At 44.7% G+C, this 13,571-nt stretch overlaps 2 protein-coding genes across 3 annotated transcripts; both read left to right on the top strand.

The window, feature by feature from the left end:
* Positions 1 to 301: 301 nt before the first annotated feature.
* Positions 302 to 5,227, top strand: LOC143015331 (uncharacterized). Its single transcript, XM_076169284.1, has 9 exons — positions 302 to 565; positions 678 to 808; positions 958 to 1,016; positions 1,363 to 1,515; positions 2,266 to 2,482; positions 2,889 to 3,020; positions 3,308 to 3,413; positions 4,860 to 5,021; positions 5,115 to 5,227. The coding sequence occupies exons 1-9, from the start codon at positions 356 to 358 to the stop codon at positions 5,163 to 5,165; spliced, it is 1,221 nt and encodes a 406-aa protein (XP_076025399.1). The 5' UTR covers positions 302 to 355; the 3' UTR covers positions 5,166 to 5,227.
* Positions 5,228 to 5,942: 715 nt separating this feature from the next.
* On the top strand, positions 5,943 to 12,994 carry pwwp2b (PWWP domain containing 2B). Of its 2 annotated transcripts, none has more exons than XM_076169334.1 (3): positions 5,943 to 6,341; positions 8,559 to 10,283; positions 11,138 to 12,994. In XM_076169334.1, the coding sequence occupies exons 1-3, from the start codon at positions 6,202 to 6,204 to the stop codon at positions 11,343 to 11,345; spliced, it is 2,073 nt and encodes a 690-aa protein (XP_076025449.1). In that variant the 5' UTR covers positions 5,943 to 6,201; the 3' UTR covers positions 11,346 to 12,994. The 2 variants fall into 2 exon arrangements, with proteins under 2 accessions (XP_076025449.1, XP_076025450.1); XM_076169335.1 differs by having other exon boundaries at positions 5,944 to 6,341; positions 8,559 to 10,287; positions 11,138 to 11,245.
* The last annotated feature ends 577 nt before the right edge of the window (positions 12,995 to 13,571 follow it).

The raw sequence follows: 13,571 nt of genomic DNA, 5'->3' as shown, positions 1-13,571 counted from the left end.
GTTTGGCCACCTACAATCGCCGTAGTTTACGTTGCTGGTTACTATGGTTATGAAGCCTCAGTCGAAAAACGTGTAGCTAAGAGTTCGCTTGACATTTTGAGTTGTTTTCTTGTCGATTTTCTCGTAAACAAGGTCCTGCATCACACGCAAGTTACACCATGTTCCTTTATCCGCGGGTGAGTTAATAGGAGGGTCGCACAGTCACTGTCGACTTTACTGCGTTACAGGGGATAAATATTTAATGGGCTCTTAAATTGACAGGGACTTTCCTATTTTCAGACAGAGACGATGTCCCCTCGACGACGGAAGTGACCTCTGGCCTGTGTCCATTAAACATTTTACCATCACTCTGACAATGTCTTCCCCAGAGGAGGAGGAGGAGGAGGGGGTGCAACAGGAGGTGCGGGACCTGCTCCTGACCGAGCAGGAATGTGCAAACAGTGTGGACCTCCCAGACGGGGACAGAGAGACAAAGGGACATTACACAGCGGAGGAGACAATGTTCCTGAGTGGAACAAAGTTGGAACATATTCCTGAAAGTATTTTGAAAAGTACACCACTGAAGGTCAGCTTGGACATTTATAGTTTTGTAATGCACTTTATATCTACAGATTGTGTATCTTAAAGCATAAAGCATTTGGTTAATTCTACATTTTATCTCATTGTATTGATTTCAGCATTTATATCTTGAAGGAAATCACATATCCAGTCTTCCTGATTCAATGTTCTCCAGCTTACCCAGCCTGCAGTGGTTGGACCTCAGAAATAACCTGATTACATCGCTCCCTGCAGAAATAGGCTTGCACAGGTAAACTGCTATTTTTGTGAAATATATCCCTTTTGTTATTCCGACCCTGTAGCAAGTAAACCCAAGGGGTAATTTCACATATGCTCTGGAAAAATAAACACAGAAGAGCTCATGTAATCATGCAATAACCTGTGATTTACTCCATGTAGGTGTCTGAGGACATTACTTCTGGAAGGAAACCCTATTTCAGCGCTTCCACCAGAGCTTGGTGAGTGTAGTTCAGTCATTTCTAACACACTCACTCCATATTTCGTCATTTTCACTAACCCTCACTTCTTATTATGCTTTTTAGATCTGAATGAAAGCTGATATTCAGAAGAGCCAGGGTTAATAACGAGAAGTTTAGACAGTAAGAAGTGGTTTATGAAGAAAAACACAATAGTATTTTAAATGATCTCATCTCTTAGAAATTGTTTGTTTTCAGTTACACGCAATCCTCCTCTGGTTGATCAGGGAATGTGATAAGCCTCAGGGGCAAATACGATATGATGCAATCCAAAGACCCGCATGTAAACCGAGTTCTGTGGCGCTGACTGTTCTGCTTATTTTCATAGGAAATGTGATAAGCCTCAGGGGTCTCAACCTGAGGAACTGTCCCCTCACTTTCCCTCCACAAGACATCATGCACCAGGGGCTCCAGTGCATCCTCCATTTCCTGAGGAGCGCCATGGCTGAGCGGCCGGTCAGCATCAGGAAGTCCAATCCAGGTGAATAAAAGGCCTTCCCACCAGCAACACACAATACAGCTGCAAGGTGTTCAGTGTGCACGTGCCCCCCCACCCCACCCCTGAATGCATCCAAGCCATCTGCTGGTTTCTTGCCAAAGAAAGGATGGTGCAGCTCAAAAATAGCTCCTTGTCCTGGTTCCACTTCACTGGTGTGACTTCTGTTCCCTTGGAGACAGCGCGTGCCATTCGGATGACTCTTCTTTCTTTTTTTTCCCCCCGGTTCCACTCGTGTAATATTTTTAGCCTGATGAAAATGATCGATAACCTGTGGGCTCTAAACGAGAGGCCTCTGTCACTGAGCGCCGTGTGTTGCTAATCACCAGCAGAAGCCCGAGACAGCCCTCCACAGGACGAGCTGCTGCTGCACATTAAGCAGAGCCTTGATACAGACCATTTATCTCTCCCATCCTACAAGGTTATTAACAAAGAGCCGGCCCCCGGTCCTCAGGGGGATATCTCCCATCTTATTCTATACTCTGCATTTGTTTCCAAGACAATACAAAGATTTCCTCTTAATTGGCTGAGAAGATATCATTAGCAATAACACCATTTTCATCAACTGTACGATTAATTTTCAAACTGTGTTTCAGGCTAATTATCCAACATTTGGTCAAAGGTTGGATAATATTTACAGTTGTTTATGTTTAATCCATCAAAATCAGCCATACACTCTATATTCTTCCAGCAAAGCCACCAAATGCTTCAACTGTGATGTTGTTTTGTTGGTAGATTTGCCACAGTTGGAGAAACTCCAGCTGTCAGAGATGTTGAGGTCCAGCGTGGAGGAGCAGGAGGAGTCAGTGGATGAGGACGACCTGGAGAGGTTCAGGGAGCTCAGAGAAAAGATGATTCTCCTGGACAGAGCTGAACTGGGCCGCACACACCCCAGACAGACTGAGCAGAGCGATGGAAACCTGGCATCACACCTTCCTCCTACTGTCAGAATGTAAATATGGGTATTTACAAAAAAGGAAACAATCATTTTTGAGGTGCAAATGAAAGGAAAAACCATGCTTCTATCTTTCCTTGCTCCTATTGTGTCTGAACAGTAAATATGTGTATGGTACGAATTCAATTCTTCCGTTATATATATAACAAAAAAGAAGTGTTATTGGTGCAATGGTCCACAGAGGAAGGGAGGTGAATTTGTAATGTTTCAGGAGAGAACATTAATGCTGTGGTGGAGGTCAAAGTGTAATGCATGGTACCTTGGACAACGACAGCATAAAACTTTTTAATGACATTCTCTGCAGAGGAGACCAGAAGATAAAATCTCCCAGGCTGTCTCCCCTGAAACCCAATGACCTGGAGAGAGATAAAAATAAAGCATTTTGTTTCGATTTATTTGTCAGAAAAGAAGAGATTACCAAGGGCAGCATAACTCCAGAATTCCCCCCGTTTCACATCAAGCATGGGAAAAGATCAGAAGGAAAGAGCCTGCCTATGATAAATGAGAGACGAGCCGCTCTTGAGCACAGAATAAAGTAAGTGGATTTCTGCTGTTTTTGCTATAAAGCTTTCAGATCAGTATAGTATCATACATATATATATATACCCTACTGACTTCCCTGCTTCATGTTAAAACACAGAAATATGACAATCCTTTAGAAAAGAGCTATATTATTTCTCTAATTGGTATTTGCCAGACAGTGAGAGACATCAGTTAAGATAATAACAACAATCACATTTTCCCAAATCTCATCACCACATTGTGAAGTTAAAACGGTGCTTAGGCAAATGAAAGTGAAGTAATTATCTCGCCCTCTGGTAGATCTCAGCTGGCTCTTCAAGAGTGGCAAACACAAGCCAAGATCACACAGAAGAGAAAGATATCGGAATACAAGCAGAAGAGGGATGGAGGACAAAGGAGAGGAGAGGTGTGTGTGGGATAAACTAACTTAATTACTTCTGGGCTTTTTAATTTACTTGGTGGCTTCCTGCTTTACCACAAGGGGGCAGTGTAGTACCATCTCTGTCATCTAAGGTCAGTAATAATTTTTGTTGAAGCAATTTCTCTGTGAAGAACATATTCAGACGTTTATCATGAAATTCCAGTGATTGGGGTTGAGGGAGTAACATAGCCAGGATCAGTGTCCTTCCATCTTTGATGAATAGACGATCCACGCAACAGATGCTGGTGTTTGTGATAAAGTGCTCTGCCTCAGTGATCAGACAGCAGCAGCAAGACTGATAAGCTCGTAAACACACGCTCACACACACCATGTTTATGATTGCCTGTGATTTGACTGTCAGCTGAATTTACATGCATATAGTAGAAGAGTGGCACATGTTTGTAGTTCAACCAGGCACATTAATATAAGTATGTGTTGGGAAATGCAGTACATGCCAGCTCCATTTTGGTAATCTAACACAATGGGGCCATTATGTTGCAGGTATCCCGCAGCATCTGTAGGCTATTTATAGGATACATTGTGGTGGTATATCTTCCTATATGCACACAATACCTCCACTTAAGTACAAGACTTATACTGACATATGGGAGAAAAATGGACCCCTCTTTCTCTCTTGCAGGAAGCAGGAACTAATTTATGGGCTGCAGATGTAGAGTTTGGAGGCAGCCATCATCCTCCTCAGAATTTACTGAGACAGAGGTCCTGCATGTCCCAAAAGGAGTGGAAGGAGGCCCGGTAAGTTGGTTCTGAACCTGGCAATCACTAAGGAATAGTGTCTATATTTGAATTCAGTTCATCAATCTAATTCAGTCATTTCATAAATAAACATGTAGTATTGTTGTACAAAAGCCTCTCTCTATCTAAACCTCCCTCCAGGCACCTATGTTCTGTTGTTATTTGTTTTCTCAGGACTACGTTTGTGCTTGTGAGGTATTCAAATCCCCTGTACATTATTTTGGATAGAAGCGTCTGCCAAATGACTAAATGTAAATGTAAATGTAAATGAACAACCTGATTCACATGGGTGCAGCTGGGTAAAAGCCCTCAATCTCACTTATGGAGGATAGTATTCACCCAATCTTGTGCCTTATTAAGTGTTTTGCATATCTGCTACAGTTGTCTCATGTGGGTGGATGGCTGGAGACACCTAGTGGGAGAACAGAGGTTGTGCACCTAACACAGCAGTTTCCTTTGTTCTTCTTGTGCAGCTTTAGGCCTGTGAATGAAATCATGATTACTTACTGTACTGTTCAGTAATCCAGAACACCCTGTACAAAATACTTATTTATAGCTTCACTGGTAAAATAAAGAGAAAACACAAAGTTATAATCCTTAATCTGCCGTAGGCTACTATTGGACATTACAAGAGACAAACCTAAGCAACTCATCTAATATTCATCCTTAAACTATTCAATTATGACATTTGACCTGTGTGGATTTCCAAGCGAAACCAGCCTCCGAGAGCTGGAGCAGCAGATCCATGCCCTTGTTGAGAAGATGCAGGAGAGACACAGGAATCCCAGGGGCACAGCTGCAGAGCAGATCACAGCAGCAGAGCAAGATATAGAAGAGGTGTGAACTCCACATCATTGTTATGTCACACAAGCCATCGATACTGAAACAAAAGGTGATTGATCTGATTATTTTCCCTTTTCTAACTGGCAGATGAGGAAGTTAAGGACTCTGGTTTCAGAGGAGAAGAGGAAGAGATACTGAATATCTTTTCACTGCCTTCACTGAACACATCCAGCCAAGTTTCCCTGACAACTGAAAGGATTTTATACAATCACACATTAAATCCATGTTCAGAAGCTCTTTTAAGTTACCATCATAATGATTGTATTTGTAAAATAAAGATTTTATCTGTTACAAATCCATCCTATGCTATTGTGCTTTATTTCTTTCATTCCTTCTTTGTTTGGTACCATCTGTATTATTATTGCCATTCATTTTCTGTGGGGGAATAAGCTCAAAACATTGGCATAGTATGTTCAATGAATACTGTAAAAATGAATAATCATCATATAAGGCTTGGAAGTATATGAATCGCAAAGGTGCAGATACGTTAGAAACTGCTCATATAATGCGAATCAGCTTTAATTCAGTTAATGTGGCATTTATTTTCATAATTTAACTAACTCTATATCCAGAAATAAATTATACCTCTTCAAAAGATTTACCATATTTCAGACTATATTCCTCAGTGGGCGATTAAAGGGCAAGAAGAAAAGGAAGAAAAGCACAAGCAGTACTTTAATGTAAATTGTAGATGTTTTTGAATGTGTATATTATGGTGGATTTTAAATAGCAACAATTTTGCAGACTTCATTAAATTACCATATCACAAGCAAAATACTGTAAAATGCATTTATATGTAAGTAATTCCCCAGTGTGGTGCAGTGTAGAGTTGTTCTTTTGTATAAATGTTATAGTGCAGGGAGATGATCCGACATTTCTACTATAAAATCCAGTAAATGGTAGGGAATGGAGTGAAACAGCTGAAGAGTGAGACAGTGAAGGGTAGGTAGGCCTTGTCTTGAGAGATTTCTGCTCGTCTAGCACAGAGTGTGATGTCAGCGGTGGCAGCACTGTTGTAATTGACTTGGTGGGGGTGATGGCGTCATTTCATGCCCTGGTGTAGCCTCCCTGTGCTCCCAATACAGAAGGTGGAGACGGTTCTTTCGCCGACACGACCGTGGCTCCCTTGGCCGGGATCGAGCACCGCCGAGCCGGACACTTCTCCCCGGGAAACATGGAGGCTGCGGCCGACGAGCTGCGGGCCGGCTCTCGGGTACCTGTCACTATCGATCAAATAGTTAACGATACACTGGTGGTGACGCTGACCTACCGAGAAAAGAACTACACTGGGATTTTACTCGATTGCAACAAAAAGTGAGTCTTCATTTTGTTTTGAACCTTTTTATATTTATCTCTGGAATTAATTTGCTAACCGAAGCTAACGGCTAATCTGCTAACAAGCCGGAGCTAGCTGGTTAGCTTCTCGTCTCGGCCTCCATACAAAAGACTCTAGGTTATTGTAGCTGGAATGGTAGCTACCCTGTTAGCTTGCTGGCTAGTGGCAAAAATCACCATTTTATCCCGCTACGACATGTTAAAATACATATTTTCATCATGTTGAAATGCTGCACGTTAAGAGAGTAGCCCAGGTGTATATTTATTTTTAGTGACTTCTCCTGAACAATGGCTAATGTCAAAAGGTTCATCTGTAGCTCATTGTTAGCCAAATTAAACACAGAGCAGCCATAACGTTTTCAGGCCCAAGATGACCAACATTTAATTTATCACTTGTGTTTTTGCTGCTTTCAGTCAAATGAATGTTGTTAAATTGTGGCATTCTTCTCTGGAGTGATGATTCAATGCAAAGGGATGTGAAGTGCATTAGCTATATACTAATAATCCCCCTCACAATCAGTTACTTTTCATCCTCTCTGCCAATTATTAATAATGAATAGAGGTATGAGTGATTTGATGTGTTAAATCTGTAATGCTTTCCAATTGATCATGGCCCTAATGAGATTCAGAGACCATATTGGACTTGTCATATAACCCCTTTCTATGCCAGTTAGCAGAAAATACCATCATGTCCAAATTAAAAAGTGTATGAAAGTATAATTTGATCATTCATCATTTGTGTTTTACCAGGCTCTCTCTGTGTGTGTGTGTCATGTGTGTAGGACTAGTGTTGCTCTTGTTACTTACACAGGCTTTAGCCTATTTATAGAGCTGCAGAATCAGAATCGGGACCAGCTTTGCCCCTTCGTATGCTTAGATGGTTTTTCATGGGAGAGAGCTCAAGCTGAGGCCTGAAAATAACCCATCCAAATGGGAAAAAGCTGTCCTTGAATAACTTAAAATAGGCCTATAATTCAGGCCTCATCGCTAACAAAATCTGACTCCTTCTTCCTTTTCAGTTCATTGCGATTCATTTCCTGTCATTGTCTCCCACAGGGGTTTGTTATGCCATCATCAAGGTGTAATTATTCAAGCGGATCTCCACATATTAGTTGCAATGTACACACAGTTGAAACGATAAGAAGCGTATTGAATCATGGTCATATGCTGTGTCCTTGTACTGTGCTTAACTGGCACTGTGTGTTCCTGTCACAGGCAACACTGTTTGTGCTGTGTCAATCATTGTGAAGGATAATATGCAGCTGCTTTAAGGAGCACGCCTGAAAAAGTGAGAGGAACAGGCCTCGCCGAGAGACTATAATTGAGAGGTGTCTGCCAAATTCTCCTCTTGGGGGGAAAGACAGGCTCCCCAAATGTGCACTAATTAATAATCTAACCTCACGTAGGCCCACAGTAGACACGGATGCGAAAACAAACCAAAATCTCCTGGCTCCTTTTCTATATCTCTGAATCCCGAGTGATTCATGGGATTGTTTTTGTTCAGTCTGATGTTGGGGAGAGAGAGAGAGAGAGAGGGGGGGGGAGTGTTCTTGGGCATCCTGTAGTCTCTTTGTCTGCTGTCTCCTGACTAAAGCAGCAGCACAACCATGTTGCCTTTGCCTGCCAGCCACCTCTTGAAAGACTCCTGAGACCGGGCCTTTCGTGGACATGTTTGCAGGTCCCATGGCGCGAAAAGAGCGTGTAAATATCAGTGAGACTGAGACCTAAACTCTCTTGCTCTTTTCTGGCCTCAGGCAACAGGGCACATGACACCCACCCTCCCTGCATGCTCTCTGTTCCCCAACCCCCACATTTAAAGAATTTTCCGCATACAGGTGAGAAGGAGAGTGAGCCCAGTGAAACTAAAACAAAAGGTTCAGAGAAGTTTTATATTTAAACCCCCTTGGTAGATCGCTTTCAGAATGACTTTGGGCTTCTTCTTCTTTTTCGCTCTTGACCTCCATAGCTACGGAAATGTGTTGGCTGAAATATAGGAATGGAATTACAGTAATGTTCTTGTGGAGGAAATTGCTTAACCAAAACATTTAACAAATGCTTGTCATGTGTTAAATGAATGTGTGGTGTGACTTGTTTACTAGTTGAAAGTTCATGCTGTTACCAAGCTCAGGGAGGCACTCACACACACTCAGGTTATTCATTTATTAATTGTTGCTTTTCTTTCTCGTTTCATCTCAGAACTGGGCTATTCTGTCTACCAGATGTCACCACAAAAGTTGGGGACTGCCCAATATCCGAAACACCTTGTGAAATCCCAGAATTCCTGACCGAGGAGCCAGTTCCTAAGTCTCCCAGCCAGGCTTCACACAGACCAAAGGATGAGAATAGGCTCCCTGAAAGCAGCGTACCCAGTGAACCTCCTCCCTGCCCTGTACCCACCGTCGTACCAGCAGGACACACTCCTTACCCTCCTTATTTTGAAGGAGCCCCCTTCCCTCAGCCCTTATGGGTGCGCCACAGCTACAGCCAATGGGTACCTCAGCCTCCTCCACGACCAATCAAAAGAAAGAAGAGGCGGACACGAGAGCCCGGCCGCATGACCATGAGTACTATCCGTCTTCGGCCACGACAGGTACTATGTGAAAAGTGTAAGAATACACTGAATAGTGACGAGGACAGCAAAGACGGTATGAGCAACACCAAGGCATCCAGAAAAGAGAATGCACTACATAGTGATGATGACGATAAGGATAATCCCTCTAAGCTGGCGAGAAAAGAGGACGTTGTTGCAGCCAAGGACACTAAGAGACGTGAAAATGGCACTAGCCTCGATAGCAAACGCCTCAGAAAGGACAAAAGGGGGGAGCCTGATGGGGAAAAGTTCCCTGGCGGGGACGTGATCCCTCACAGTCCCGTCATAAAGATTTCCTACAGCACTCCGCAGGGCAAGGGAGAGGTCATGAAGATCCCCTCGCGAGTCCACGGTTCAGTCAAGCCGTTCTGCCCCAAACAGCTGGCGCAGAATGGCTTGGGAGAAAATGGGAAAACATCCTTGGATCCCACCAGGGAGCAACGGCACATTTTAGATGCCACGAGGTCTGGCCTCACTGTGTCCATTCCCAAACTGAAATTGACCAGGCCTTTCACCACCGTAGGTCAGGACTTGCCTTCTCCAAAGATCCGCTTGAGACCACCTCAGAGAGAAGGCGAGGACGACGTGGTGGAATACGAGGCAGAACTCGTAGAAGGCACAAGGAGACGAAGCCCCAGGCTGCCTGGTCCCTGCCTCCCCCACTCCGAAGACTCCGGGGAAGCCAAGAACACCTTGGAGCTTTGGTCGGGGAGTTCGGGGGAGGAGGCGGATCGCGGCCACAGCGACCTCACGCTGCTCATCAACTTCCGTAAGCGCAAAGCGGATTCGTCTAGCCTGTCGGTCTGCAGCAGTGACAGTCTAGATGAGTCCAAGTCTTTCAGCTCTGATGGCACCTCACCGGAGCTGTGCGACCTGGCACCCGGTGAAGACCTGACCTCATCAGTGACCTCATCCTCTGTACCCTCGAGGGACGACTGCAAGACGGTACCGCCGCTTACCGTCCGACTGCACACGCGCAGCATGACTAAGTGCGTAACAGAGGAAGGTCACGCTGTGACAGTGGGCGACATCGTTTGGGGGAAGATCCACGGCTTCCCCTGGTGGCCCGCCCGGGTCCTGAGCATCAGCGGCACCCGCAAAGAGGAGACGGCGAGTTGCGAGGCGCAGTGGCCTCAGGCGAAAGTGGCATGGTTCGGTTCGCCCACCACCTCCCAGCTCTCCGTTGCCAAACTGTCGCCCTTCAGAGAGTTCTTCAGGTCCCGCTTCAACCGCAGGAAGAAGGGGATGTACAGGAGAGCCATCCTGGATGCAGCTAAGGCCATGGGCCACATGGGCCCTGAGATTACGTCACTGCTTTCCCACTGCGAAACGTAGGTTAGTTCACAACAAACAGAACCTTAAAATGGTTTTTACTACTTTTATTATTGTCTTTATGTGTGTTTTCCATGGTTTCATTACTCTGCAATAGTTACATTGGTGTAGATCCAAATGATTGAAACAAACTTTAAAAGCAGCTGTGACAAAGGGAAGAGGGAAGTGCTACAGGTTACCGTGTCAACAGGAATAGCTCGTTAAAGTGCACTCGGCTAATTTTAGAACCGTGACACCCAACAAATGGACTGTACAGTATATTGCAGTCCAAAGTACCTTCAAATTAAGTTCCAGCTGTAACACTGAAACACATTGTCATACTGTCGGCCAAGCTCGGCTGGTTTCCTGTTGCGTTGACCGTGGGTAGCCAAGCAGCAGGTCCTGAACACGCACACCTGAAGGTTAAATATTGTTTTTGAGTTATCTAAGGGAGAGCCAACCAACTCTAAAATATCCTGTTTACTCTGCCACGGGTACAGCGGCACAGAAAGGAGATGGTCTGTGTAGGAGAATATACGCAGGAAGCGGTTGATTTTGGCTCATATCTGGCCTTTTTCCTTTCTTGCCAAGCTCATAAAGGAAGTGCTTTACTGCTCTGTCAGCTGCACAGCGGTTCACCAGGCAGCAAAAGAAGCTGATGTTAAGTTCAGTCAGCTGCAGATGAGTAACAAGACATGCCTGTGAACCACATCACTCCCAAAGCAGAACCTTATGCACCACCCGCTAAATTACATAAAATTCCTGCACAGGATGTATGACGTGTCCTGTTTACTCATCGTCTTTATTCTGTCCTCCCTCTCTTTCTTTCTCCCTCTCTCCCCCCTCTCCCTCTCTCTCCCGTGTTCCTATGTAGAGGCCGAGGACCGGAGAGAGGTCTCCAAGGTTTTTCTGAATTCTCAGACTCTGTCATCAAGATCCAGGAGGGAGTACGTGCGGTTGCCACGGCTACTATTTATATGCCGCTCTCTTTCTTTTTTTTTTCTCTCCTTCCTTTTTTCTTCTTTTTCACATGGCTGGTGGAAAATGGCCGCCAAGGTGGAGTGTTTGTTGAGACTGGATAAGGGAGCAAAAAAAAAGGGGGGCCCAGGCCTCACAGTCGACTCTGAACTCAACCTCCTCCTCCTCCTGTGTTTTTTTTTTTTTTTTTTTTTTTCTAAATTTAATCATTTCAATAGAGCCGAAGTAACGACGCTACAACAACCCGAATGTATTTATTATATGTAATGGTTAAATATGATCTAAGTCCACCTTTCTACTACAATCATGCAAACCTCCCAGTCTGCTGCTGTCATTATTCCAATCATGACTGATGAACTCGGACTGTTCCATCCTACGACGACGACGGGGGGGAAATGGCGGCGCACACTCCACCCCTCCACCCCTCCACCCCTCCTCCACCCCCTCAACGGTGCCACGCTCCGCCGGGAAGAGAAAAAAAGGACACAAGAAAGTCTTATCCTCACTTTTTTCCGGATCTGAAAATAATGTGAACGGCTCCGATCCAGAGACAGTACAGACAGTTTGTTCCCCGGTTGCTCCCGGGAGCGATCGCAGCACGCATCCCCGTAAACCTCCCTGCGCCATTCGTTTTGGGATTTTTGTGGAACGTATTTATACAGAACTTTATCCTTTCCAGATTCACGTCGTCTCTCTTCCATTTTCATTTTTAACTTTGCTAGGAGACCCGTAGGAATGTCGTCCCCCCCTGCCTTCCTTTCCCCTTCCTCTCCCCTCATTCCCCTAAACCCTCTTCATCCTGAAAATCATTTCTACATCACTTTAATTATTTAAAGCATCACGTTAAGAAGAAGCACTTTATCTGTACCTTGGTGGCCTGCTGTAAGCTCACTGTCTGAAACACTTTTGCGAGATACAGCCCTGATAGGCAGCAGGGGAGTTTAAAAGTCTTTGTGGTTTGACTATCCATGGCCTTGGAGATGAGAAAAAAAAAAAAACGAAAACAAGAACTTTTAATTTTAATCGTATGACACGATTCGGGGACGCCTGATAGTAGACAACTGTTGTGAATGGTTGCGTACACTGTATTCTCGCATTTTGACTCGGGGTGCGTTCCTCTCTGGGTTTCGTGACGAAGATCCACACTTTAATCATTTCCACTGGAGAAAATAAAAGTGTCGAAACACCCTATGCATCAGCAGCTCAAGCTTTATACGGGACTGTGGGGGAGAGAGAGGAAGAGAGAGAGAAAAGAAATCAACGCTGTAAGAATACTGTGAATTCAACTGCCGAGAGAAGGAAGAACTAGAGTGCGAGCGCCCGTGTCGAGACCACGCGGTTATTGAGTTATCCGGCACAGCAGACTGCAAAGCTGACCTTTAGTGACCTCTTGCGATGAAAGCTGCACTGTTGGAACAGGGAGGGGAGGAAGAGGAGGAGGGGGGCGGTGAAGGTAGAGAGCATTGCAGTCTGGCACGGTCTGGTCTGCATTAAAAGGCGAATTAAAGATTGCACACGGTCGCGCTCGGCCCCAAGCAGCCTCCACTTGTCTCCGCCCCCACCCCCCTTAGTCTCCGCCCCCTCGATGTGGCGTGAAAACCTGGCCCGTCCGGTCGTCGGCGAAGGGAGGAAAAGCCGAAAATGCACTCCTCCCGTTTTGATAATCGGCGGTTCGACTGTTCGCCGTGAAGCCTGGCCTAAAGTTTCGAGGCAGCCTTACACGAGGATGAGCGGGAAGTCCCCCACCCCGCCATCAAAAAAGAGAGAAAAAACTAAAGAAAAACGTACGCCTGAGAGAGAAACGGCCATCAGGACTTTCCCATGTATGCGCAACATGGCTGTCTACTGTTGCCCACGTTGGTCAATGTTATTGGCTACTTTTTTTTGTTTTCTTTTTTACATGTACTGTACATAAAATAAAAATATACAAGCAATACTTCTGCTGTTCTGGCTCGCTCTCTGGACACTCTTTGATATTCTTCTGTGCTGGGACGTCGGGGGGGGAAAACGCAATGTAATGTTAATATGCTAATATACACCAACGGAACTAATGGGATCGTGTCATGCGCTGAATAAACATGACTCATTCTTTAATCGGCTTACGATGAGAAAATACACCAGAGGGGCCGAACGCCTTTACAGACGCCAGTGGAGCGTTTGTATCAATTTACAATTCCATAATCTAAGTCTGAGTACACTTTCACGCTGCTTGTCAATGTGACTTCAATCAATTTCTGACCTTAATCGGATTAGAATTGAAGTTTAAAAGTAGATGTGTATATATATATATACATATTCCTAAATACACAGATGGTAGATGGAAGTTTTTA

The sequence above is a fragment of the Genypterus blacodes genome, unplaced genomic scaffold (assembly GCF_046128005.1).
Source record: "Genypterus blacodes isolate CSIRO-AG114 ecotype Tasmania unplaced genomic scaffold, CSIRO-AGI_Gbla_v1 ptg000195l_1, whole genome shotgun sequence".
NCBI lineage: Eukaryota > Metazoa > Chordata > Actinopteri > Ophidiiformes > Ophidiidae > Genypterus > Genypterus blacodes.
The sequence above is the reverse complement of the archived record's forward strand: the minus strand, read 5'-3'. Positions and strand labels throughout refer to the sequence as shown.